The sequence below is a fragment of the Eulemur rufifrons genome, chromosome 21, assembly GCF_041146395.1.
Source record: "Eulemur rufifrons isolate Redbay chromosome 21, OSU_ERuf_1, whole genome shotgun sequence".
Taxonomy (NCBI): domain Eukaryota; kingdom Metazoa; phylum Chordata; class Mammalia; order Primates; family Lemuridae; genus Eulemur; species Eulemur rufifrons.
The window spans coordinates 21,936,112-21,963,795 of NC_091003.1; the positions used below are offsets into that span (position 1 = coordinate 21,936,112).

General features: G+C 57.6%; 1 protein-coding gene across 1 annotated transcript; it reads right to left on the reverse strand.

The window, feature by feature from the left end:
• Positions 1–13,286: 13,286 nt before the first annotated feature.
• RAB36 (RAB36, member RAS oncogene family) lies at positions 13,287–27,330 on the reverse strand. The gene is made up of 10 exons (XM_069497230.1): positions 27,239–27,330; positions 23,781–23,872; positions 21,809–21,874; positions 21,198–21,299; positions 18,644–18,708; positions 17,003–17,058; positions 16,168–16,245; positions 15,875–15,965; positions 14,216–14,335; positions 13,287–13,777 (listed from the first exon to the last, which is right to left on the reverse strand). Exons 1-10 carry the CDS (start codon positions 27,305–27,307, stop codon positions 13,713–13,715), a joined length of 804 nt encoding a protein of 267 aa, XP_069353331.1. The 5' UTR covers positions 27,308–27,330; the 3' UTR covers positions 13,287–13,712.
• Positions 27,331–27,684: the final 354 nt, after the last annotated feature.

The window sequence follows — 27,684 nt, forward strand, 5'->3', positions numbered from 1 at the left end:
GGGGCGCCCGGCGGCCCCCATGGCCCGCGCGGCGGCGGCGGCGAACAATGCCCGCCCCCTCCCGGGTGGCAGGTGAGGCGGCGCGGGGCGCGGGGCGGGGCGGGCGCGCGCAGGGGGCGGGGCGCGCAGGGGGAGGGCGCGGGGCTGCGCGCGCCGCTATTGTGTGCGGGCTCCGCGGCCGGGGGACGCTGCTCCGCTCGGCACCGCCGCCGCTAGCCGGTGGCCGCGGCCCGCGCGCTCCTCTCCTCCCGCTCCCGCGCCGCCCCGCAGCCCTGCGGCCGCCCCTGCCCGGCGCTGCGCTCGCCCGCCGCTCTCGCCGCGCTCCCGCCGGGCCCGCACTCCGCGCCGCAGGAAGGGGAGGGCCGGGGGGCGGTGGCCGCGGCTCGACTGACGGAGCCGGGCGGGCCTCTTAAAGGGGCCGCGCCGCAGGCGCCGGGCGAGGGTCCCGGGAGGCCGCTCCCCCACCGAGCCGCTGCCCTCCCTCCATCCTTGTGCTCTTGGGGAAACTGAGGCCCCGACGGCAGCGAACCCTACTGTCCAACTCGCAGCCCGGGGGTCCGCCATAAAAAGGACACGAGCCTCTCGGGCTCAGAGAGACCTTCCCGATGCAGAGGTCCTGGCCAGTTCTGCGCTCCTGCTGCAGGAACACCTGGCTCCTCATTGCCCCACGTCAGAGCTGGGCACGCTACGGGCCAGGACCCGGCGGACAGGGCCAGGCTGGGTCACGAATGCCAGCAGCCCGTGTGCCAGCGGACCTCCGGCGATGTTATTCCCTGGTGGGTGATGAAGCAACAACTGCCACGCGAGATTGTCACAGAGACACCACATGCTGGATGACAAATAGGAATTTCTCCCCAGGTCACTCAACACCCACACCTCCCTTCCTGCGTCCTGAGCCATATGTTTATCCCCTGGCCTCTCCTGAGCTCCGAAACCAGTATAGCTTTTCCAGGGACTACCTGACTCAGAACTTACCTGATTAGTCTCCCCATGACCCACCGGACCCGGGGGTGGGGGGGTGGGGAGACTGCACAGCCCACAGCAGGTAGTGAAACAAAATCTTTTATCATTGTCTAGGGAAACCCAGAGATCTGAGCCACAGAGCAGAGAGCACTGTGTAGGGAGTCCGATGGCCAAAAAATGAAAATACCCAAACCAGCCTGCTGCTGGGTGAGGGGAAAAGGAAACAGGATTTGGCAACAGAAGAACTGGGGTTGAGTCTTGACTGCCTCTCCCTCTCTGCCTTGATTTCCTGGGCTTTGACATGAGAACAAGAACATCCACCTCCCAGGGCTGTTGTCCCTGCGTGGATGTACGGCGTTATCATTCTCTCCCCCCAATTCCCGTGCCATCCAGAGCAGATGCCCTGGTGTCCAGTCTGAAGGGGCAGACCCCCAGGGCTGGTGGCCAGGCAGCCTGTCTTAAATTCAGGTCTCCCCTACTCCCAGCTGTGTGACCTATGACGGTGTCTCACTACATTGCCCAGGCTGGCCTTGAACTCCTGGCCTCAATTAAGCCTCCTGCCTCAGCCTCCTAAAGTGCTGGGACTTACAGGGTGAGCCACTGTGCTTGGCCTGTTTTTATTTTGTAATGTAACAGCTTTATTGAGATACAATTCAACTATCATACAATTTACCAATTTCCAATTTGTGAGGCTCAGTTTTGTCCCCATCTGTAAAATGTCGGGAGTACCATGTGCAAAACGCCCAGATGGGACAAACATAAAACCCTGTAGATGGCATGTGGGGTTTGTTCCAAGATTGCCTGTTAATGTCGGTGCCCTGGGGGAACGTTGGCGCTGCGGAAAGCCCCTGAGGCCCGGCTTCTAGGCAGGGTGGGCGCTGCACAGCTCACTGCCGCCCTCTGCAGGCCTCTCCAACCTCCTGCCGTCTTGTCTCCCTCCGCAGATCTCTTCTCTGCCAGGCAGGCTGTAAATAGCCCATTCTGCGGGCGCGGAAACTGAGATACAGATGGTACCGACTCTGGGACGGTGGGCCAGAAAGGGACTGGATTCCCAGCAGTGTGATTCCGAGCAGAAGTCTCATCTAAAGTGGCTTTTTCTTTAAAATGGGTATAATAGGCTGGGCAGGGTGGCTCACGCCTGTAATCCTAGCACTTCAGGAGGGCAAGGCAGCAGGAGGATTGCTTGAGCTCAGGAGTTCGAGACCAGCCTGAGCAAGAGTGAGACCCCATCTCTACAAAAAGTAGAAAAATTAGCCGAGTGTTGTGGCACTTGTAGTCCCAGTGACTCGAGAGGCTCACTTGAGCCTTGGAGTTCGAGGCTGCAGTGAGCTCTGATCACACCACTGCACTCTAGCCTAGAGGACAGAGCAAGGCCCTGTCCCAAAGGTAAATAAATAAATAAGAATAAAATGGGCATAACAAATCCTGACCTCACAGGGTCATGGTCAATATTAGCTGCCTTCTCCCAGCAACCTGCCCAGGCCTCCAGCACCACGGTCCCTGGCCACCAGCAGAAAGAATCCTAAAAGCACAAACTGCTTTTTTCCCTTGCTGACTGGGCCCCTTAGTTTCCAGGGTGGGATTGGGAGCTTATCAGGGCCCATAATACCATCAAATGCCCGGAAAGGGGGGCTCTTTGGAGGGGGTGCTGCATCTGTCAGTGAGACGTCCCTTTCTCTGGTTCACAGACCCAACTCAGCCTTGCCTTCAATATTTTATCTGTAAGCAAACTCTTCAGAAACTCTGAAGCTGTTTAGTTTGGGTTTGCAGGCTCTGTTCTCTTAGCATAACAAACGGCTTGTTGTTGGGCACAAGGACACATCCAGATAGTGGCTTCCCCAAGGACACTCCTCCATCCTCGACACTCCCCTGAAAGTGCTCCCACGCTGGCCTCTGGTCCACTCCCACAGAGCTGTCTTATCATCCACCTCCCCGCACCTGAGGAGTGAGGAGGGACACGGGGTCTAGACACACATCACACTCTGTAATCCCCCGGGTGGTGTCTGTCCCAGCTACATCTAACCTATGCAAAGACACAGACCTGTTTGTCTGGTTCCCTCATGTCTCCCAGGTGCTGCCAGGTGCCAGAGCAGGGTGCTCAGCCAGCACTGGTGGAACGAGGAGCCAGGTGTGTGTGGCCCAGAGAGTGCGCAGCCCGGGGAGAGAGACACGTGTGTGGGGGAGGAAACGATAAGGCAGTCAGAGCCCGGCCACGGCAGAGGTGTGTGTGCCATGCTGGGGGTGGGGGCTGGGGTGACACCTGAGCTGGTCCTGAGGATAAGGAAGGTAGACAGAGGACAAGGAGACTTCAAAGTTGTAGGTGTGTTTGAGGAACAGTGTGGGTGGCAGGAAGTGAGATCAGAGGTAAGGCAGGGCCCTGTAGGCCTATAAGAAGCTTGGGTTTTACTCTAAATGCATGGAAAAGCCAAAGTCTACACTGTCAGATAGAACTTTCTAGTATCGTGGGCATGTAATTGCACTGACCAATACGGCGGCCACGAGCTGCCCCATGAGATTACCAAGCACCTAACATGTGGCTGGGGCAACTGAAGAAGTGAATTTTAGTTGAATTTAATTTTAATGAATGTACATAGCCATGGTAGCTGCTATACTGGGCAGTGCAGGAGGCGGTGGGTGCCTCGCTGGGATCTGTGGGGGCTGAGAGGCCGGAGCAGGGGAGCATTTGGGGGCTGTGACAGCTGTCCAGGCAGTGGGTGTTGGTGACCCAGAGTAAGGTAGAAGCAAGGCAGCCGAGAGAAGGGGTTGGATTCCAGGACCATTCTGGAAGTAGAGCTCGAGGGGTTTGGAGATGGAAAGAGAGTAGGGAATGAGGGAGGGCTGACCGTGGGTTGCTGACTGCCGTGGACAAGCAGGAGTGCCCACATGAGGCTTCAGGTGCCCATGGCTCATCCATAGGGAGGGGTCAGGTGGCCAGGGGTGAGTCTGCTGCACTGAGGAGCAATCAAGACCGCAGAGAGAAACTGAAGTGTCGCCAGTGAATGGCTGGTGTTTGTAGCCACAGGGCTGGAGACTCTTCCGCTGCCTGCTGGAGGCTGGTGGGGAAAGGACAGAGGCTGGGCTAGGAGAGAGGTAGAGGCAGGGAGACTGGGAAGGGACTGGCCAGGGAGGTAACAGGGACCCAGGAGTCTGAGGGGACATAGTGAGGAGGGCAGAGCCCTGAGCTGACACTGCTGTGCCCACTGGCTGGATCTGGCGTCAGGTGGGCCCTGGAGTTTGGCCACAGAAGCTGGCGGCTGGATGGCCCCGAGGCTGACCCGGGTGCAGCAGGTGGAGGGCACGTCACCAGGGGCTCCATAGTTGTCTCCGAGCAGTGGGCGACGTTTATTCATCATTATGCTTTTCTTAATTTTGCATAATGAAAGTGTCTATCTTTTGTAATTAAAAAAACCTGATAGGCTGGGCGCGGTGGCTCACGCCTGTAATCCTAGCACTTGGGAGGCCGAGGCGGGTGGATCGTTTGAACTCAGGAGTTTGAGACCAGCCTGAGCAAGAGCGAGACCCCGTCTCTACTAAAAAATAGAAAGAAATCATATGGACAGCTAAAAATATATATATAGAAAAATTAGCTGGGCATGGTGGCGCATGCCTGTAGTCCCAGTTACTCGGGAGACTGAGGCAGTAGGATTGCTTGAGCCCAGGAGTTTGAGGTTGCTGTGAGCTAGGCTGACACCATGGCACTCTAGCCCGGGCAACAGAGTGAGACTCTGTCTCAAAAAAAAAAAAAAACAAAACCCGATAACTGGTTATTTTTTTATTTTTTACAACTTTATTGAGGTATAATTGAAGTGCAATAGACTGCGTATATTTAAAGGGTGCAATGTGATGAGTTTTGACATCTGTGTACACTTTGGAACCATCATCACAATTAGATAACAAACATTTCCATCTCCCCCAGTAGATGTTATGCTTTTCAATCTCAAAAGTAAAATACGACAGGGAAGTGGGATTTTTTGGGGTGATGTTCCCCCTCAATTTCCCACATTTTCTGACTGTGGTTTTTAGGCTCCATAAATTTATTTAAAAACCAAAAACACACACACACCCCTTCAGCAGCAGCCCGGGGGGTTCCCAGAGCCCAGGGTATGGTTCCAGCAAACCCCGCTCAAGGCTGCCCTTGTCCTGTACTGGAGGGAGGGGCTGGGACCCCTCTGCTGGAGAGAACCAGAACTTCTGATGCCTCAGAACCCCAGAGATGGAAACAACCTCAATGTCCATCAACAGATGAAAGGATAAATAGAATGTGGTGTATCCATAGAACAGAACATTATTCTGTCATATAAAGGGATGAAGAGAGAGAAACTGTGGGACACCCAGACAATGGAATATTAATCAGTGCCAAAAAAGAAAAAATGAGCTATTGGCTGGGCACAGTGGCTCATGCGTGTAATCCTAGCACTCTGGGAGGCCGAGGCAGGAGGATAGCTTGAGGTCAGGAGTTCAAGACCAGCCTGAGCAAGAGCGAGATCCCGTCTCTACTAAAAATAGAAATATATTATCTGGACAACTGAAAATATATATAGAAAAAAATTAGCTGGGCATGGTGGTGCACGCCTGTAGTCCCAGCTACTCGGGGGAGGCTGAGGCAAGAGGATCACTTGAGCCCAGGAGTTTGAGGTTGCTGTGAGCTAGGCTGACACCGTGGCACTCTAGCCTCGGCAACAGAGTGAGACTCTGTCTCAAGAGAAAAAAAAAAATAACAAAAAAAAAATGAGCTATCAAGACATGAGAAGACATGGAAGAACCTTAAATTCATATTACTAAGTGAGAGAAGGCTGTGTGAAAGGCTTCCTACTGGGTGACTCCAACTATATGACACTTTAGAAAATGTTCCCAGGGATAAGGGAGAAGGGAGGGGTGGAGAGGCAGAGCACAGAGGATGTGGGGGGACAGTGAAACTATTCCGTGTGATCCTGCGATGGTGGATACATGTCATCAGACGTTCGTCCAAACCCATAGGATGTGCAACACCAAGCCTGAACCCTAATGCAAGCTGTGGACTTGGGGTGATGACGACAAGTCTGTGTGGGTTCATCCACTGTAACCCCTCTGGTGTGGGAGGTTGGTAGTGGGGGAGGCTGTGCATGTGTGGGGGAAGGGGGAATGGGAACTTCTGTACTTTCCACTCAATCTTCCTATAAAGCTAAAACTGTTCTAAAAAAAATAAAGTCTGTTTCAGAATTTTTTTTAATAGAAATAAAGTATTGTACTGATGATAGATGCTACAATGTGGACGAACCTGGAAAACATTATGTTAAGTGAAAGAAACAGTCACAAGAGGCCAAAGATGGTCTGATTCCATTTATCTGAAATGTGCAGAAGAGGCCAATAATCCACGGAGACAGAAAGGAGGTGGCGGTTGCCTGGGGCAACGGGGAGGGGTGATTGAGGAGTTAGTTACGGCTAATGCGTATGGAATTTCTTTGGGGGGGTTGTGAAATGTTCTAGAACTAGATAGTGGGGATGGTGGTACAAACTTGTGAATATACTAAAATCTATTCAATTGTGCCTTTGAAATTGTATAGTGTTTGAATTCTATCTCAATAAAGCTGTTATATTAAAAAACAAAAACAGTGTCTCACACCTATAATCTCAGCACTTTGGGAGGCTGAGGCAGGAGGACTGCTTGAGGCCAGGAGTTCAAGACCAGCCTGGGAAACAAAGTGAGACCTCCATCTCTGCAAAAAAAAAATTAAAACTTAGCCAGGTGTGGTGGCACACGCCTGTGGTCCCAGCTACTGGGGAGGCTGAGGGGGGAGGATCACTTGAGCCAGGAGTTCTCAAGGTTACAGTGAGCTATGATCGCACCACTACAGTCCAGCCTGGGTGACAGAACAAGCCCCTGTCTCAACAGACAGACACACACACACACACACACACACACACACACACCCTAGACGATGATACTTTGTTTTAGCAGCCAGACTAAGTAAAACAATGTACTTGTTGAGTCCCTGTCGTCAATTCTTTTGGAACTATACCTCGGAATGCAATGAATGGAATTTCTGGGTCATAGGGCAATTCTGCGTTCCACTTTCTGAAGAACTGTATGGGTTCCCTTTTCTAATTCACTCAAAGGCACTGTCCAGGTGGGCACAGTGGCCCTGCCATGAGGGTCCCACAGTCTTCAGAGGTCCCCCCCACCCAGCTCTCGCCAGGTGCCCAGCCCAGGTCTGGGGGCCACAGGTGTGGCTTCTTCCCACTCTCACAGCCATGCCATCGCCCCAGCAAGAAGCAGGAGAGGGGCTCAGAGAGGGGCAGTGACACACCCAGTCACACAGCAGTAAGTGGGGGCCCAGCCTGCCCAGTTCCCAAATCGGTGTCTTGAATGTCGCACCATCCGGCAGGACCGTCAGTCGTGGTGCTGTGCAGACGGAGGGGCACCCCCATCCCCACCCGCTTGGGAGGCTGGAGGCTGGATGAGGACTCCCTTCAAGCAGGATGTGGCCACGTGACCCCCATCCGTCATCTGTCATCTGTCGCCTGTCATCTGTCAGCTGCAGGGAGCTGGGGGCAAGATCAGAAAATTAGGGCATCAATACAGCTGTCCTCCAGCCCTGCCCCCAGCCCAGAGTGGGGCCTAGGGGTCTCTGGGGGTCAGCTTTGCCGAGTGAGAGACCTGTCCTCGCTGGAACCTCTGGCCACGGTTCTGAGCGAGAGGTGTGTGGGCCTTTCCTCCCAGGCCTGGGGCCACCCGCCTTCTGCACAATCAATTATTGATGGGGTCCTTGCAGCCAGGGAATCCCGGAGGGGTCTCCTGGCTGCTGTTTCCAGCCTTCCCAGAGAGTGAAGGGGCTGGACAAGATGAGCTTGTTCCTGAAGGATGGCCAGGGAGACGGTCCAGGCTGCAGCTTCCAGTGCTCAGAGGTCCAGAGCACCCTCAGGCCCGGGGTGCCACCCACCTGCAGGGAAAGAAGGAGCCCAGGCCTGCTTTGCCTCCGACCACCCTCCATGTGTCCTAGAAGACAGGGGTGAGCCTGCCGAGAGCAGCCTGGGGGCAGGAGCCCAGCGCCTGTTTCTGCTCATGCTCCCACCTGGGGCGCAAGCTCAGAAAGGCGTCTGGTGGCCTTGAATGCCGGGGAGGCACTGGATGAGGGGGAGGAGGCCAGGAAGGCTCTGCACTGCCCGGAAGGAGTTGTGTGACAGCCACACATCCCGGCTGCCCATCACATTCCCTCAGGGGAAGGCCTGACATATGGAAGGTGACATTGGGAGGCCACAGCAGATGGCAGAGGAGCCTGGGAGCTGCTGGGAGGGTGTCTCATCTCAAGCAGTGCCCGAAGCCACCCAGTCTCCAGGAGTTCTCCCGCCGGAGAGGAGGGGCCCCCTCTGAGCTGAGTGTTTCTTCCGAAAGCCACTTCCCCCATGCCTTCTTTTGTCCCTGCCTGGGCCCCCTGGATTGCCATGTCCCCTCTGAAGTCCCCTATAGGCTCTGAATTCCTTGTCTACCTGCCAGTGACTTCAGCGGCTCGGAGGACCAGAGTTGGAGGGAACTGCCTCCCATTCCAGCCCTGCCCGCGGGGCCCCAGGGTTTGCACCCTTTGCCTAGACACGTCGGCACCTGCCCTGTGGGCTGTGGGAGGAAGACATGGGAGAAGGCAGAGGCCCAGGCTGGGAAGGGGGCTCTGGGAAGCCTGAATGCATGAAGGAGTAAGAATTAGTGAAGGAATGAACCTGTGAATTTATTTATTTATTTTTTGACAGGGTCTGGCTCTGTCACCCGGGCTGGAGTACCATGGCATCATCATAGCTCATTACAACCTCCAACTCCTGGGCTCAACTGATCCTCCTGTCTCAGTCTCCCAAGTAGCTGGGACTACAGGCACTCACCACGACACCTGGCTAATTTTTCTATTTTTAGTAGAGACAGGGTCTTGCTCTTGCTCAGGCTGGTCTCGAACTCCTGACCTCAAGCGATCCTCCCACCTTGGCCTCCCAGCGTGCTAGGATTATAGGTGTGAGCCACTGTGCCCAGCCTGAACATGTGAATTTAACTGATCTTCTGTCTATTGTTATGTTCAGTTACCTAGATCGTAGGTAACGTTAGCTCCTGGCTTAAGATGTCCCACATCCTTCCAGAGAGTGATGCTCATCTGGGAGGGGTCCCCATCCCATCCGCCAGGCTGAAATGGATCCTGGGGTCCACCCCTCCACTGCAGAGCCCAGCAGCAGGGCTGGGAGGAGGCCCGGGCCGGGGCACCCAGGGCACGAGGTCGAAGGAGGCTGAGTGTGCCCTGCTCTGGTCTCTGTGGAGCCTGCAGCAGTGGGGCTGGGGGGACTCACCGTGCAGGTGTGGAGAGCAGGCTGTGATGGGGAGGGCTCCGCTGGGGGACACTGAGGAGGGCTGGGTGTGGTTGGGGCCATGCAAATAAGCTGCTTTTCGGGGTACAATCCTGGGCGGCAGGGGACTGGGACCACATGACCGAGAAACACAGAGCCCCAGAGGCGGGGCCACCTGGAGCAGGGTTCCCACTGGGGTCAGAGGCCAAGCAGGGGTGGGGGCAGAGGACAAGGTGCCTACATGTGTCCTGTCTTTTCAGCTCTCTGCACCTGGGTCTCCTTACCTGTTTGCGGGGACAGGGCAGCTGTGATTAAATGAGCTTCCCCTCGGGCACTTCGCTGCACACAGGCCTGGCAGAGTGAGTGCCCTGTGAGTGGGGGTTCTTGCTACTGCACCCCACTCCTGGGTGACCTCTGTTTTTGGGGATGCTGGGCCAGAATTTCCACCGAAAGTGGGTTCGAGCTGATGGTGGTGCTCGCTGGGGTCAGGGGTCAAGGGTGGGCCTAGCCCTGGCCTCTTCCCCCAGAGAACCGAAGTGTAAAGTACCAGTTGTCAGCAATGTCACATGAGGCGGCACCATGTGACTAGTCGCTCATTCGTTTGGATGCTTACTTGGTGGGCTGGTGCTGGGGACACGGTGGTGGAACGGGCCACCACAGCCACCAGTAAGGGGAGAATGGTAACTTCAGTGATGCCTCAAGGGTGACCAGGATGAGGCTAAAGGGTGACCTTACCCAGCTGGAGAGGCCAAAGCAGGCTTCCCTGAGGAAGCGCCTCCGCGGTGAGTTCATGGGCAAAGGTCAGAGCAAGGAGCTCTTCCGTGGCAAGAAAGCCCTCCCCTTGCATCTGGACAAAGGGGAGAAGTAGTTCCCTACATTGGTCCCCAAAGCATCAGGCCTCCAGCTACTCACCCTCTTATGAAGTCCCCTCCCACACTGACTCTGAGCTTTGGCCAATGGGACGTTTGGCCAAAATGTCCCATTGCAGCAAGTGTGATGCAAATAGAGGCCAGACAAGCACTTACATACTGGGGCTTATCTTTTGGAACATCCCTGCTTGGAAACCAGCCACCATGCTGTGAGGAAGCCAGAGCTGCCGTATGGCGAGGCCCTGCCAAGCACCCAGGCTGAGGCCAGCACCAACCGCCAGTCACATGAGTGAGGCCATTTTAGGTCCTGGGACCGTCATCCCACCGCCCCGGCCACTAACCATGGAGCAGAACAGTCAAATCACAGACTCATGAGAAATGATAAATGGTTGTTACTTTAGGAAACAAAGCTTTGGGGTGGTTTGTTATGCAGCAGTAAATAACCAAACACCCACCCTGCCCTCTACATCCCAAGTCTAATCCGTTCCTGTGTGCAGAACGTCCCTACCGGGCATGAGGCTCCTTCCGCAGACCTGCCCAGCTTTGCCCTGGAATTTTCTGTTGCTGGCTCCTGCCGAGCTCCTCCTAAGACCAGAACATGGGCCTCAAACAGCCTTCCCTGGCTGATGCCCTGTGAGGGTCTTGGGGTCAGACAGGACTTCCGGAGTCTGAGAGTGAGTGACGAGGCCCAACTGTCTCCGGCCACTGAGGAGAGCGAGGAGCAGGGTTGCTCCCCAGGCGGTGGGCATCTTGGGTCACAGTGCTATGTGTCTGCTGGGAGCACGTCTTGCTCGAGCAAACTTCCTGCCTCCCTGAGATGTCTACTGAGCCCCTGCTGTGGGCCTTTCCTCCTGGAGGTGCTGGGGGGATAGCAGAGGTGACAAGGCCACCAACCTGGTCTTTGGGGTCCCACAGATTGGTGGGACACAAAGCCAGACATGGTCAATCACACGCAGGGTGACAAGTGCTGTGAGAGTCATGGGGGTGCCCACAAAGGCCTCCCAGAGTAGGGGTGTCCCAGCTGTTGGGCTCGGAAGAGGGGCAGGGCAGGCCAGGCAGAGGGCCTGGCTCCTGCAGAGACTCCACTGTGACCAGGGGTGAAGGCTGGGGCACAGGGCCCTGTGGGGTGCTTGGTGGGGCCAGGAATTGATGGGAAAGGACCTGCTTCAAGGTGTGCCCAGCAGGAGAGAAAGACAAATGAATTATAAACAGACGGACAGAGAGCAGGGCAGGGGCCCGGGGGGAAACAGGGAAGAGTGAAAAGATGTTTCTGAAGCACTTGGACGTGATCACTCGCTGCGTCCTAGCTGCAGGGATCTGCTTTCCTGGGCCCACAGCACCAGAACACTCTGCCCAACTCTCTCCCTGAATATTTCTGCCCCAGAAATTTCCTGCCATTGTTGAGGATGGAGGAATGTCTCTGTTGACTCCTCGTATCAAAGTGAGGGGGTGTGAGCCACACTGAAGCGATTCCCACAGAGAAGATGCTACATCAACTTAGGGCGGAGTGACAATGCAGCCCTTGCATGTCCCTGGAGGGCTTAGTTTCCTGTCCTCGCAGATCAAAGAACGAAATCAGAGAGGTCGTGGCTGTGCCAGTTGGGTCCTGCAGGGACCAGCTGGTGTATCTCGGCGGCTGGCACCAGGAGAGTTCCATAAAGGACCGGACCGTGCATGGAGGTGGGCCTACACCAGACAGCGCGGTTTGAGCTCAGGGCTGGTCACAGCAGGACCACATACCCCGCCACCCCCAATGTCCTGGGGCCTGAAGGGGCAAGGGAGGGAGCTGTGGACAGCGCCAGCCCACCGTGGCCCGGCTCTCCCACCCTGTGAAGCTTTCTGTTATGCCCTGCATGCCGGGTCTTCCCCAGCACACCCCTGATGCCATCTGCACCCCCACAGGCTGCAGCTAGTGGACCAGGCTGGGGGCCACAGTCCAGAGAAGCGCCCAGCAAGGCCTCTTTTGGAAATCTTGAGTGTGCAAAGCTCTAAGTACGAGGATGGCCACTGCAGCACCATGGGTATAAGCTAAAAGCTGGATACAGACTGGATGACATGTTGGGCGGGTCAAATGAAGGTGACCTCCCATCCACATGGAGGAAAACTGGCCGCTGCTAAAGGAACACGTAGGCTCTGCGTGTGCCCACAGGGGGAGGGTCCGGGGGCAGTTCCCTAGGCAGGCCGCCGGGCAGTGTGTGAGCACAACGTCACTCCGGTGAAACGACAAATGAGCCGGTAACACTGCGGGGGGGGTTTCCACTCTGTATTTTATATGCTTTGTACTGTCTTGTTTCACAGGAAGCACACAACAACTTTAAAAGCAATTTGCATAAAGAAGTGTTTTATATATGGAAAAAAAAAGAGAGAGAGCTAAAAATACAGTGAAGCAGGAACGAACAGGAAGAGATACCAGTGTTTTTCACTAACTGCTATTTGGCGATCGCTGTGCGGCGATGGGCACTTGCGGGCACCGGCAGCGTGCCAGGCGCCGGGAGGGCGGCGCTGACCTGCGGGCTCCCTGCAAAGTGCTCACCATCTACAGGATGCAGGTGGGGACACTGGACGTACCCACCCACCTATGGCACGAGGTGGGTGGGGAGGAGACGGCATAGCCAGGGTGACAGGACCATGGGGCTGGTTCACAGCGGTGAGAAGACAAGCACTCTGGGCAGAGGGTGCCCCTGCCTGCTGTGTGTGCAGGAGGAAGCAGTGGAGACGGGAACATGCTAGACTCTGGAGGCCTCCGGAGCCTCCAAAGATGTGTGGACGCCATTACACAGGGCCTAAGAGACATGCAGGCCAGCGGGAGAGGGGGATGGGGAGGCGGCAGTGGGGACAGGCCTGGCACCAGTGCCAGGGCAGGGCAGGGCCACGCTCAAGGGCTGCAGAGGGAGTTAGCCCAGGGCAGCTGTGTAGCCCTCCTCCTGCAGGAAGGCGGGTAAATTCACCATCCAGATGCCTGTCCTGCCTGGGGTCGCCTAGAGCCTATGGCAGAGTGACAGTGGACAGCGGGGCTTAGCGCTCCAAGGCCCAGAACTACAAGCTTCCTACAGACAACAGAAAACTCGCGGGGGGATGGCAGGTGGGTTCTCCCTCGGGTGCCGACTTTGACAATGGCAGGTGGCCTGGAACACGGTGACGAGAACGGCTGTGAGGCCACACGCCGATGGCTGGGAAAGAGTGCTGGGGTCAACTGCCAACACGGGCCATGGGTGACGGGTGTGGGCCGGGGCAGGAGCATCCCCAGTTAGCAGTCCTGAGGCCTTTCAAGACCAAGGGAGACCGTCTGATGACCCTGCAGGTGGGACCAGCCTTTCAGGGGATCACTGCAATACCCCACCCGCCAGGCTGTGTGGGACCCCAGGCAGCCAGTGGGGGCCTTTCCTGGCTCCACGACCTGCCAAAGAGGAGTGGCCGAGCCCTGGGGCTCTGTGCAGTGGGGGGTGAAGGGCCCAGAGCACAGGCCCCCCCACCTCGGGGCAGACATGCCTCGGCGCTCGGGCTCCACGTCACCCCTCCACAGGTTCAGAAGTCGCTGTCCATGAGCGTGGGGGGTGTGGAGGCCTTGGACACAGGTCCCAGCTAACAGCAGCCCAGGCTGGAGAGCCCGCTGCCCTCCTGGCTCTCAGGTAAGCTTCCCTTCACTCCTGCAAGGAGGGGAAAAGTAATCTGGCATCAGCTAAGTGTTAGGGGCCACCCCAACCCTGACAGCCAGAGCTGTGAACTTGGGCTGTTGGTCAAGGCCTAGATGACTTGGCACAGGCCAAGAGGCCTAGGGTGCATTCCGGGTGGTGGAACAGAGTGGGCAAAAGCGCAGACTGGAAGAGCCAGAGCCAAGCCGTGTGTGCGGAGCTAGGATGTCCAGCCAGCCCACGAGGAGGCTATCAGGAGGGCCAGGGAAGGTGTCTGAGCTGGCAATGGGGTCAGGGAGGCTACAGGCCTGAAGGCAGGGTGACACTCAGAGAGGAGCATCAAAGGACAACAGAGGGAGGAAGTGGCAGGGTCACAGGTGACAGGAGAATGGTGGATGTGGATGTTAGACCCCGAGCCTGCCCCCCACCCGGCCCAGCCAGGCCTGTACGCACGGATGACGTCTCCCTCGCCGACCTGGAGCTGGGTGCTGCTCCGCCTCTCCAGGTCCTGCAGCACCGAATGCTCAAACGACAGGGCGGCCACTCGGCTGAAGAACGCCTTCACGTTCTCCCCTGTGGGCCCGCGAGACAGCCATGACCCCATCCACCTCCACCCTCGCCCCTGGTTGCATCCGGTGCAGGAGCCAGGGCGGCCCACCCTGAGGCCGGCTCAGCGCCCCTCCCAGAGCACGCGACAGTAACAGTAAGCACAGCAGGGTGCGGCCCCACCCGCCCTGTTAGGCAGGGCCCGCCAGCCTGACCTCCCACCTGGCTCCATCCCACTCCCACCCCCGAGTTACCTGCCCAGGCCGCTCCCTCAAACCTCTGAGCCTTCATTTCTCAGCATCTACTCTTCCAGCCAGCTGCTACTGAGCACCCGCTATGGGCCAGCTGCTGGGACGTGTGGAGCTCAGGACAGACATGTGCCTCTGCGCTCTTGTCACTTTCCATAGCTGCCCAATGGGGCCATGAGGATTAACGCGTTCCCACAAGGAGCCTTTGTGTCTCCTCCTCCAGGTGGAGGCGCTGGCCATCGGGGAGCAGGCTGGGCTCCAGCCCCCAAACATGCACAGTGCACACTGCCCTTGTGCAGCCGGCAACCCGAACATCTGCACGGGCAGGCCTGCTTGGCCCATAACAAGCTCTCTGCAAACTGTTACTCTGACAGGGGAGAGTGGGTTCTCACAGGGAAGAAGGGACAGTGTCGGGAAGGGCAACAGAGGGCACCAGGCATGGCACTGAAAGGTGTTTGCACTGGGCTGGAGGTGGCATGACCCTCAGTGCTCACTCAATCCCTGGCCTGATAGTCACTGTGCCCCCTTGCCTGGGGCAAGGACCACTGGGCCTGATTCCCGAGTCCGCAGAGCCCCAGGGCCCACTACGTGCTGGGCACTGCCCGTTATTTCATTTCATCCCCCAACGACCTGTGTTTTCAGTCTGCTCTTTGCGTCTCTGCATTTTCTAACTTTTCCTCAGTAAGTACGTGTGGATTTTTGTGATTCAAAATATGCTTTTTCGTTAACAAAAATGAGAGGGACAGCCTCAGCCCACTTCCCAGATGAGGGGATTGAGGCTTGGAGACGCTGGGCATCTTGCCAGGGGCTGGGATTGTAGGAGCCAGCATTGTAGGAGCAGACCGGGTGGGGAGTGGGACAGGTGAGAGCTGGGGGCCACAAGCCACAATGACACCCAGGAAGGAGCAGGAGCACCCCCTTACTGGGCCCTTCTGCATGTCACGCAGTGTCACACACCCGGCATCCGAGGGGCAAGGGTAGGACGCTGCCGTGGTTACAGGCGTTTGGATCCTGGCCCTGTCACCTCCTCCCCTGTGTTCCTGGAAGTGACTTCCCAGGGATAAAAGGAACCTGCCTCACAGGTGGCTGTGGCGGTTGCCTTGGAGAACATGCCAGCACGGCACGGGGCCAGGGTCGCTACACCCCGTCCACGAGGCAGGCCTCCCAGCCTCCTAGAGAAAAGGGGCGGCCTCTCAGGCAACAGAAGGCACTGCCAGTCACCAGCACGGCTGGCCTGTGACGCCAGCATGCGCAGGGCCACGGAAGGAAAAGCCCAGCGTTCTGCCCCCCCCACGGCGACAGCCCGGGCCCCACTCACCGGTCTTGGCGGACACCGACCAGTACTCAGCCTGCATCTCGTTGGCCAGGTGCACGGCCTCCGCTTCGGCCTGCTCACACGCTGCCCCTGACTGGAGAAGGGCCCTCGGTGACCCAGCGCTTGGGTGGCCCTCCTGCAGGGAGGCCCCTGGGGGCAGGCGATTGCCCACTTCCCACTGTGCAGGCTCCCTTCCTCCCTCCCTCCTCAAACGTGGGCCGAAGGTCGAGGCATTCCACCCCACCACCCCACCACCCCGGCCCGCCAGCCAGCCAGGGCTCGGCCCCTCTGCTCACCAGAAGGTCCTTCTTGGTTCCCACGAGGAAGATGAAGCAGGAGTTCGCCGCGTTCTCCTGCAGTGCGTCCGCCAGCCACTGCCTGGAGTGCGGAGGGGAGACAGGCTGAGACACGCCCCCCCCCCCCCCCCCCGCCCACCCAGAGCAGGGCACAGGGTCACAACTCCCCAGGGCTGGAAGCATCGGGCCGGGAGGTGCAGGGGGGGCGCCTTGGCCCACGCTGGCCGAGCAGGACGCTGGTCCCACAGAAGGGCCCTGGCCGGACAGGAGGGGATGGGAATACTAGAGCACCGGTCGGGGGTGGTGAAGACCCCACCCTGGCCCTGGCTCTGCCCCCACCCTGTGAGACCTTGGGTGAGTTCTGCACTTTTATCAACTGGAACGATCACCCCCGCCTCCCTCTTAAGGTTTGGAAGCTGCTGGATGCGAATGCCCCAGACAAAGGTAAGGTGAGAGGGCTTTGATCCATCAGCCGGACAGCTCCCGGCAGAAGCAGGATGGCCTCCCAGAATTGGTCACATTGCCAGTTCTCTCTGCCCAAGACAGCAAGTGCCAAGTTCATGTCCCTTCTGACTAGACTGGCTATAAAATTTTCAGGGCCCAGAGCAAGGTGACCATGTGGGGCCCCTCATTCAAAAATAGTTAGGACTTTCGAGATGGTGAAAGCAGAGCATTAAAGCAAGTGTGGGCCCTTTGGAGCACGTGCCCCAGTGTGACTGCGCTAGCCTTGCACTCACGGGCTAGGGTCTCGCCCAGCCCGATGGCCTCGGTTTGGGGGGCCCCGTCAGGCACCTTGCTGAACCCGGGGGGAGCGCGGGGGCCGCGGCGCCCGGACTTGCCTGGTGTGTGCCAGCGTCTGCACGTCGGTGAGGTCGAAGGCCGTGACGATCACTGCACACCCGGAAAAAGCCAACAGCCAATCAGCCACCGGTGAGGCAAACAGTGTGACAAAGCAGGGCTCTTTGTCAAAGGAGGGGCCCAGGGGGAGCCTAGCTCCTGAGGAACTGGCAGGGCAGCCCCCAGGCACTCAGCTCCAGACCCCACGATGGAGGCTGGGGAGGAGGCAGCCCATGGCCGCCCCCCAGGCCCCACCTCCCCACCGCCCCGTGATGTGATCTGCGCCCAGCAGCCCGGCCTCAGGGCAGAGCCCAGGGAGGGCGGATGAGGCGGGCGTGGGGCACATGGGCTTAGGCGTCAGAGACCCTCTGCCACTTACGGCTAAGGGGGCCTTAACTGCTGACAGCCTCAGTTTCCCCCTCTGTGAAATGGTGAGAATGATACCTCTAGCTCTCAGGGTTGCTGTGAGGATTAAACAAGAGTGGCTGTTTTCAAAAGCGATTAGTCCAGGGCCTGCTGGGGGCGACTTTCAACAAATGGCAGCTGTGGCTGTGACGATGACTAGCAACAGCCAGCTTAGGAGACTTCTGTGGAGCTGGGTGGGCAGGAAATGATGCAGTCCCCGCCCTCAGCTCCTGTGCTGTTGGGGTCCTAGGGGAGCCCCTTGTGGAGGACATGCCAGGAAAATGGCTGCTCTCTACTGCCCCCTGGGACGTGAGCGGGGCCGGACAGGGGCTTCCTCTGCACTTGGCTGAAGGTGGCAGGAGAGGCCGGTCCGCTCCGAGGCAGAGGGGAAGGGAGGGGAAGGAGGAGACCGAGGACAGGGATGACGGCAGCCAGGCGCCTCACGCCCCGTCCCCAGGAGAGGAGCACCCCCTCTCCCAGAAGAGAGAGGCCCGGGAGGCGGAGGGTGCAGGCAGAGCTGAGCTCCAACCCGAGGCCGAGGCACTCAGGGTTTGTTTCCTGATTTTGCTTCTTTCAAATGGTAATGAAGGTGTTGTGATTTTTTTTCTTACCACTACTGAGTAGACATAATGGCACCCTGTAATTTGAGTCTGGTTTTGGAGGCGTCTGGCAGTTCTCTCACATCTCCCACTGAGCTCCCTCTCTGCCTCCCCACCCCGCCCCCCCAGAAGGCGCAGCGGGCAGGGGGGCTTGCCCTTCGGCCTCCCGACGTCAGCCCTGCCGGTGCCTGGGCTGCCCTCGGCCCTGGAGGTGGGGGGGGGCCCAGCCCCACCGGCCCCCACCAGGGACCTGGCAGTCCTCGCGTGGCACCCCTGTCACTCCTCCGCTCCAGCCCAGCCACCTCTCCCCACCCCCGGGAGTCCGATGTGGCTCTTCCTTCCTGGGGCCTCTGGACAAGCACTTCCCTCTCTCGGGGTCTTTCTGAGCTGATAACTGGGGCTGAGACTTAAAGCTAGCACCCACCACCACGGGGTCCCCAAAGGATGCGACTGCCAAAGCCAGCCAGGCGTGAAGGCAGCGTCCCTGTCCCCAAACGGCAGCCCAGTGTTTTCTCAGCGGTTCTTGGAGGCCAGAAAATGGGTAGCTGCGCAGAGGACCTGGGCTTCCTGCTGTGCAGCCGAGCAGGGAGCCCCGCTGCATGTGGCTGAGGGCCCCGACATCACACGCTGCTCACCCTGGGCACCCCGGTAGTAGGTAGCCGCGATGCACTTGAACTTCTCCTGCCCGGCTGTGTCCCAGCTGTGCAGTGGGAGAGAAAGGGAAAGCGGTGGCAGGTTAAGCAGTCGAAGGGTCCTAAGCCAACAGGCAAGTGGGATTGTGGGGGGGAGAGCTGGGGGCCCACGCCAGTCTGTGGGCTTCAGGAAGTGTCTGCTGTGACCCTCTGTCCCTGCCTCCAGGTCCTCATGATCCTTTCCTGGGTGCCCGGGTGTGGGGGGGACTTCTCTCACTGCAGTCACAGAGCCTGGGGGCCGGAAGTTATGGCATCCGCTGCCTGGATGAATGGAGTTGCAGCTCAGGCTCTCCTGGCTGGGACATTAAAAAGGAGCATATGGGCCTGGCATGGTGGCTCATGCCTATGGTCCCAGGACTCTGGGAGGCCAAGGCCAGAGGATCACTTGAACCCAGGAGTTTGAGACCAGTATGGGCAGTGCAGTGAGACCTTGTCTCTACAAAAATAAAAAAATTAAAATAAAATGAGCCAGGCATGGTGGCATGTGCCTGTAGTCCCAGCTACTTGGGAGGCTGAGGCAGGAGGACGCCTTGAACCCAGGAGTTTGCAAGGTTACAGTGAGCTATGATTGCATGTGATTGTACCACTGTACTCCAGCCTGGGTGACAGGGAGAGAATCTGTCTCTAAAGAAAGGAGCATATGGCCTATGATGTGACTTGCTCTAAAGATGTGGACAACCACCTGCAGAGGAGGCTCTGTGAATGGCGCTGGGGCTCCAGGCCGGGCCTCTGCCACTTGCTTATGTGTGACTGGGGCAGTGCTTCACCTTCTGCCCTTCAGGTCCCAGATCCCTAACGGGGCACCAGCAGGTGACTCTGAGCAGTTAGCCCCAGCTCTCTGGAATACCCTGCTGAGAAGGACTTAGGAGCCCTGGATCCATGGAAAAGAATGCAACAGTCGATTAACGATGCCTGCCATGGGCACAGTCTAGTTTAGGGAAAGGCCCATGTGCTGAGATCTACCTGCCCTGGTCAATATGCAGGGATGAGTCTGAAAATCCATCCTATCTTAAAGTAAACAGATCAGAATTGAACTTTTCTCAGTAAACTGAAAAGTAGACAAACCACAAATAAGACATCAATGGTCTGCAATCTTTTTGAAGGGATCCAGCATGATGCAGAACTTTTTCTGCAGGCTTCGTTTCTTCTTTAATTCACTCATATTTTCTTTCATTTCTGAAGAAGACTCTGGGGGGAGGAGCTGGGGGTGGGGCCCGTTGGGAGGTTGGCAATGGCCTCAGTGTCAGGCAAGAGGCTGAGCTGGGACCATGTCCCTGTTTTGTCCTGGGCCCTCTGATGAGATACAGCCTGTGGTCACAAGGGTGAGCCCAGCCACCAGCCACTCACTCTCGTTCCCCCAGGCTGCCCCCATGGGTGCTTGCTCTCCCAGCTGTCCAGCTGCCACTGTGTTTTCACAGCCTCTTTTGCTCTGGACTGACCCTGTACTCTCCCTTGGGCAAGATTTGGTATCCCCCGACTGCAGGACCGTGCAGGGGCTGCGGAGGTCCTGAGCTAGGGGGGTGCTGTCCCGACAGAGTCAGGAGCTCACGTCCACAGGCTCCGCGGGCTCAGCCCAAGCAGGGCCAGAAGGCTGAGGAAGGACCCTGGGAGACAGAAAGGGGAAGGGGACCAGGACAGAGGCCTAGTGATTGCCAGCAGGCAAGTGGGGGACAGGGGCAGTCACGGAGGAGAGCACAGGGAGGGGAGGGGCCCCTTGGAGAGCGAGGTCAGGAGCCTGCGCATCCTCTGGGTGCTGGGGGAGGGCCAGGCCAGGTGCAGAGCAAGGTGCCAGCCGGCGTGGGACAGGGTGAGCCCTGGGGGGAGCCCTGGGCCCTTGTGAAGGAAAGCAGGGGGAAGGGAGGAAGCCAGTGGGCCACTAAGAGGCAGGTGCCTGGGGCTGCCAGGGAAGAAGACAGACAGACAGGGGTGGAAGGGAAGCGAGACGGAGGACTGGGAGCCAGGGCAGTGGTATTAGGAGGAAGATGAGCATGTCAGGCCGAGGGCTGTGGACGGTGCTGCCTCCACTGAGCCCTGCCTGCCTGAGCCTGGCACACAGGGACTGGATTTGACCATTTCACAGGTAGGGACAGAAGCTCAGAGCTCAGAAGGGACTTACCACCCTGCTGGCCTGGAGAGTGGGATCATGGGAGGCCTGGGGGGGAAGGGCCTGAGCCTGGGCACGGGGTGGGGGCACCAGGGGAGGTCAGGGGTGGGCGGGCAGTTCAGGCTGTGAGGACCTTCCCCAGATGTGATGACAGTGTGTGTCAGGATGGCCGAGTGGTCTAAGGTGCCAGACTCAAGCGTTACACTTCCCCAGATGTGATGACAACTGTGGGGACCGAGGGGCCTCCAGGAACTGGGGGAGCGGGAAGTCTGCTTTGTCCGGACGGGTCCTCACTGAGCAGCGTCACGGGGCGCAGTGGAGGAGGAGCTCCCCAGGGTCCCCAGGTGTCCCCTGGAAGCCCACCCACAAGCCACGGGAGAGCCAGCGACTTACATCTGGAGGCTGTAGGGAATCCCTGCGATCTCAAAGCGCTCGATTTCGAAGTCCACCCCAATGGTGGCCTTATAGTCTCGGTCAAACGCATTCTTGCAAAACCTGTGGGAGCGGGGAAGGCATCAGAGCAGTGTCCTCACAGAAATGTGCACAGAAGCTTCGCTCAGGACAGTGTGAGTCTGGAGCCAAATGCGGTCCACCCATGGAGGACTGACAAGGAAGTGACGGCCCAAGTGTCCATGGACAGACAGAGCAGCCACCAAGAATGGTGTGCGGGAAGGCAGGCTGCAGGAGCCCCGAAAACACTGCAAGTTAGAAACTGAGTGAATCTGAGCGTCCACTCATAGACAGGGCAGTGGAGGGTCAAGCCCATGGCCTCAGGGGGACAGTGTGACAAATGTCTGCCTCCTGGGATGCCCCACTGTCTGCCCAGCCCTGCCATCTCCCCGATTTCTTGGACCCCCTCCCATCTGGCTCCCACCAGGCTGAGCCACAGTGGTTTCGGGCAGCCACACGGTTCCCACATGACAGTGTCATCTGGGCTGCCCAGGCAGAGGTGTGACAACCTGGTGCTGGGAGGTGTAGCCGACGGGGCCTAGGAAGCTGCGTACCTGTGGATGAGGCTGGTCTTCCCCACGTAGAGATCGCCAACGACAACCACCTTGGAGAGTCTGAGCCTGTGGGAGACACGTCAGTGCTGTTCTCAGGCAAGGTCTTTGGACACTCACAAAAGGCCCTTCCTTTCCTGAGCTCCAGGACACAGGACAGGCCACCCTGCTGAGACACTCTGTCCTCCAACCCCCCGGCCCTCAGAGGGGAGGGTGTGAGAGCCTGCGTTTGTTCTGGGGACTCTGATGCCTCTGGGGTACACCCCAGACCCCACTTGGCCAAAGTCCCGGTCCTGAGGTGGGCATGACAAGAGGCTGAGTCACAGGCTGAGGGGGCAGAGGCAAAAGCGCAAGGTGGGCTGTGGGAACCGAGAGCTGTGGTCATGTCCAGGCCGGGGGGAGCTATGCGGAGGGTGCAGACACGCGGCCTGTGTGCAGGGAGGCACCAGCGCAAGGCGGGTGAGCAGCCCCTGCCCCTTCTATCCGGCCCTGGGGCTGCGTGCCGGCCTGGGCTCTGGCTCCTTGCAAGCAGGCACTCCCTGACCAGGACACCACTGTCACCTGCTCACTTGGAAGTGTCTGAAGGGTCAGAAAGGCCAAGGGGCATGGCATGGGCAGGACTCGGGGTTGATACATCTGGGCTGCAGCTTGAGACAAGTTGGCTCTGAGGTTCTTGGGCTCTCTGGGGACACCAGCCTCACCGAGTGCATCCTGCACTCTGTGCAGCAGCATTTCTGGGACTGGTTTGTTTGGAGACAGGGTCTCGCTATGTTGCCCAGGCTGGTCTCAAACTCCCGGGCTCAAGTGACCGTTCGGCCTCAGCCTCCTGAGTAGCTGGGCCTGCAGGTGCGCACCACCGCGCCCAGCTTCCTGGGACTTAGACTTGAAGACTTTCTGCTGCTCAACCCAAAGGAGCTCAACAGTTGCAGCAACCAACCTGGGTAAACAGCTGACAGGCACTTCCTGTGCCTGCAGACAGCAAGGGGGCACCTCTGTGCCACCTGGTGACCTGGCCTGCAGTTCACCTTGCCATGTCTGTGAGGGCGAGGGCTGTGTCTACCCTGCTCCCAGGCAGCTCTCTCGTTCTGGAACAGGCTGGCTGTCACCCCATTTCCCAGATGAAGGAATAAAGGTGCTGGCAAAGGTCTTGAGGCAGGGGCCCTCTGTGCCTCAGTTTCCCCACCTCCAGCGCTATTGTGCGTGTCAGAGAGATGATCTGCACGCAGCACTGGCTGTGGCACCAGCACGTCCAACTGGTGCCATTACTCTCATCCCACGACCACGGCCCCTTCGGCCATTCTGACCTGAGCTCTCCCTTACTCTGTGCAGTTTGGGGACCTCCGAGCTGGGCTGTCTTCCAGCCTCACCACCCCGTGTGACACCTGTGAGCTCAGCCAACTCCTTGAGCAGACTGAGCTCCTCAGGATGAGCGGCACAAGCAGGCCCTTGTACTTGTTTGTTAAAAGAAGGAACGAGCGTTGAAAAACCCCTGTGCTGGTGGTGGCAGGTGGTGGCAGGTGGTGGCAGCTGCTTCGGAGGCAGGAGCCCTCTCTGGCTAGGTCTAGCGAGGAATCCAGACAAGTAAACCTCCAATTCTGTGAGATACGCCTTTGGGGCACAAGAGCACACAGCCCAGGCTGGGGACAGCAGTTGTGGGGGGGTCAGAGAAGGCTCCCAGAGGTCCTGACATTTATGCTGAGACCGGAAGGGGAAAGGGACAGAGGAAACGAAGCTGTGCGGTGATCCCAGGCTGAAAAAATCACCTACAGGACTTGCTGGCAAAAGGGAACGTTGTTCCCCACGGCAGAGGTGTGTCAGGTGAAGCCAGATAAACCCAGCTGCCTTCAGGCCTGTAGTGGGTCGCACTGGCCTGGTCTGTGTCAGGGTTTCATTTGTCCACTCTTTCATCACGCATTCATTCACGTGCTCGTCCCTTCCTGCCCTCTTGTCCCCCATCCGATGCCCCGGGGCTCACCCGACAGTCCCCGTGTTCCTGCGCTGGCAGGCCGCGCTGACCTGCCCGTGGAAGTGCTCCTTGTTCTGCAGGCAGGCTTCAGGCGTGTACCACTGCAAAGAGACAGACGCACAGACAGACAGATCGGAACATCATCCTGCAAAGCTGCGGCTCCATCCCCAGAGCCGGGCAGCGAGGGGTGAACTTACTTCCCAGCCCTCCCTCCGGAGCCTGTGGCAGGCAGCCTCGTTAGCTTTCCCCACCCCCTGTCATGTCTGTCCTCGAGGCTCCAGGGTCTTGGGAGTCCAGAGGAGCCAGGCCACATCGAAGTGCCTAGGTGGGGACTGGGAGATTTGGGTCTCACCTGGGGGATTGTCCCCCTTGCTGCATACATGTGACAGGTCTCTGCCTTCTCTGGGCCTCGGCCCTCTTGGGATAAAACAAGAGGGGGACAATGAGGGCTCTTTTGGTTCCAAGATCCTCCCATACTGTCTGTGGATCTCTGATGCCATTTTTGTTTATAAAGTATGCATATGTGTGCCTGGAAAATGTCCTAGGAGGCACTTTCTGTCTCCCACATTTCTTGGAAGGTAGAACCGAACAGTGGTTTAAGAGCCTGGGCTCAGGGTCAGGAAGAACTGCACACACTCCACCCACCCTTACCTGCTTTGCCCGATTCCTCCAAACTTTAACTTCCCCATCAGAGACTTGAGGGCATAAAATGAGATAATATTTGTAAAGCCATCAGCACACAGCCAGCCTGGCATATACCAAGTGCTCGATAAATGTCTGTGGCTATTAAGACGTGATCACATGTGTTGAATGCACATTTTTTGTTTTTGTTTTGAGACAGGGTCTTACCCTGTCACACAGCTGGAGTGCAGTGGCACAGTCATAACTCACTGCAGCCTCAAACTCCTGGGCTCAAGTGATCTGCCCACCTCAGCCTCCCAAGTAGCTGGGACTACAGGTGTGCCCCCTCATGCCTGGCTAATTTTTAAATTTTTTGTAGAGACGAGGTCTCGCTATGTTGCCCAGGCTAGTCTTGAACTCCTGGCCTCAAGTGATCCTCCATCCTCCTGTCTTGGCCTTCCAAAGTGCTGTGATTACAGGCATGAGCCACCACACCCGGCCCACATGTGTTTATAATTAGAAAAAAATGATACTAACAAATTAAAGGTGACCGTTATTTTTTGCCATCAGATTGGCCAAGGCTAAGTATGGAACGTGGCAAGGGTGCGGGGAGAGTTTGCTGGTGTGATCTGTGTACGGCCGTGGTCCCCCAACCTGCTCTGTCTCTCTGGGCACTGCTTGTATCCACAGCTCCCTGACCCAGCCCTAGTGTCTCTTCCAGGTTTGGGGGCATCAGTCGGGCTCTGCCATGGCCCAGCTGCCCTCTCAGCTCCAGCTGTGACAGAGGCAGCAGGGACGGTGGAAGGAGCTTTGCAAAGGGCAAATGACAAAACCTCCCCGGGCCTCGGTTTCCTCATCTGTAAAACGAGATGCTCATCCAGCACCTTTTCATGTGGTCTTTGGAGGAGTAACTGAACAATGCAGGTGAACAGCTTAGCCCAGTGGTCTACTCTCGTGCAGGGGAGCGTCAGCGATCTCAGGAAACAGTTGGCTGCTTTTTCTTGTCAACTTCTATGACAGCTTTGAGCTGGGGGCAGGCCCAGACACAGTGGCCAGTAGAGGAATCTCAGTGTTTTGGACTAACTAGAGAATGTGGTAAGGAAGGCCACAGGATAGGAAATGTGAGCCACTTTTAGAGACAGGGAAACTGAGGCACACTGAGTGAAGGGAAGGACTTTCCCAGACAGCACGCTATAGACCCAGCCCAACCTGACCACAAATTTCTCAGGTCTGAAGCGGTGTGGCCCTAGGAAGCAGGATGAACGTGGCCAACAGTGGCCTGTGACCCCTGACTCCTATAGATAGGAGGGAGAGAATCTCACCTTCTGTGCAAACAGGATGGATGCCCTAGGCTGCCTCCCGGGGGCAGAGAGCTCTAGAGCCAGACACAGCCGGGTCAGATCCCGGCTCTACCACACCCAGCTGTGTGACATCATGCAGCCCTCCCTACCTCTCTGATCCTCACTGTCCCACTCTGTCAATGGGGTCCTTTGTCCCATGAGATCTGGACTGTTTTGTGCCAATCACGCTTCCTTTCCTTTTGGTTCATGAAACACCAGTCTCCGTCATCCCTAGTTACGCTGTCAATTGCCTGAGCCTCTGCTGAGATGGAAAGTCCAGAGGGAATTGTTCACGGATATGAGACACAAAGGCTTCCTCTGTGGGCGTGCGAAGAAGGAACTTAGGGAGGAAGGTAAAGACGGGGGAAGGAGGAATGGCCACAGAGCCCAAATACCCAGGGTCTATGGTCACCTCCTCCTCACCAGCCTGGGTACAGGATCCAAAAGATACAAAAGACCATTCATTCCACGGAGAGGCTCTCTCCCTGCCTGGCCCCAGCCATATGGAGGCAACCGCTGATCTTACGGGCTTATGTATCATTTCAAAAATATTTTCTGCATGTATAAACAGACATTTCTCCCCCCCCTCCCGTTTTGACACACACGGGAGTGTGCTACACACGCTCTATGGCACACTGCTCCACTCTTTGCATTCCTGCTTAACAATTTACTTTGGCTGTCACCGCACGGCAGCCCCCGAGGAGGTGCCCCCTTCTGCCTCGCGTCTGTGCCAGGAAGCAGCGTTACTTGTTTAACCAGCCTCCTCTCAGGGGACATTTATGTCGTGTCTGACCTTTTGCTGTTACAAACTGCTGCAACACCTGTCCTTGTGCACATCGTACACCCGTGCCAGGGTATCCACAGAGAAAATTCTCAGAAACGGAATGGCTGGATCAGAGAGCAGGGGGCAGCTGCAATGTTGGTAAATATTGGCCCACTGCCCCCTACGTTGCACTGATTTGCATCCTCTGCTGCAATTAACAGTGGATTTTAATAAAGACAGAAGAGAGCTATGAGTTTTCAGCAGAAATTGAAGGCAGAACGGCAAAGGGAGAGAGCCCTGGATTTGGGGTCAGGAGACTAGAATGCTGTCTTGACAGCAGTAATGACAATGAGAACAACAGCAGCCATGATTGCAAGGCAGCTCCTGTTTACCACGGAATTACCCTCACGTAGCAGGTCTGAGAGGCCGAGCCGCCTGCCCATGGACACACAGCTTAATGATGGAATCGGGATTCACACCCAGGACTGTCTGACGGCTAAACCCACGCCCTTATAAACCTCCTCGCCACACTGACACCCAGTGTCACCATCCACTTGCTGGCCTGCCTTGAGCAAGTCAATGCCGAGTGTCCCAGCTTCTCAAAGAGAAGCCTGGTAAATCTGGCGAGGGACAGACCTCCCTTGTTCATCTGCTTGATTTCTCGGGGTGAGTGCAGATTGGGGAGAGCTGGCGAGGCCGCGGCGTCAGGAGAGCAGTGCGGGCATAATATAATGACTGTCTACCTTAGGGAAGCTGGCGATGACGCGGTCCCGGCTCACAGGGAGCCCCATAGGAGACAGGGAGGACTTCATCCTTCCAGAATCCTATGGACACAACCAGGGGAGAAGGACAGTTAGGGAGCCATGCAAATCCTTGGAGACCCACCCACGAGTTTCTGCCTCGCTTCTCACCAGCTTTCAAACCAGATCCAGGCCCCCCGTCTCCCATTCTCTAAAGGACAAGGCTCCGGCTGAATCCCGGCGCCTTACACGTCAGCCCGTTCCCTGACAGCCCTCGGCCCTCCCAGCGTCTGATCCCTCAAGCCTGCTCAGCCGCTCCTTTTGCTGTCGGGCCCTTCTGCGCATTCGGCGGCGGGCCTCGGCCAATGTCTGCTGTAGTCCTCGGCATCTGACCGGCTCTCCTCGGGGACCTGCGCAGGCCTCGCTCGGCGCGTGAGCTCAGCAAATGT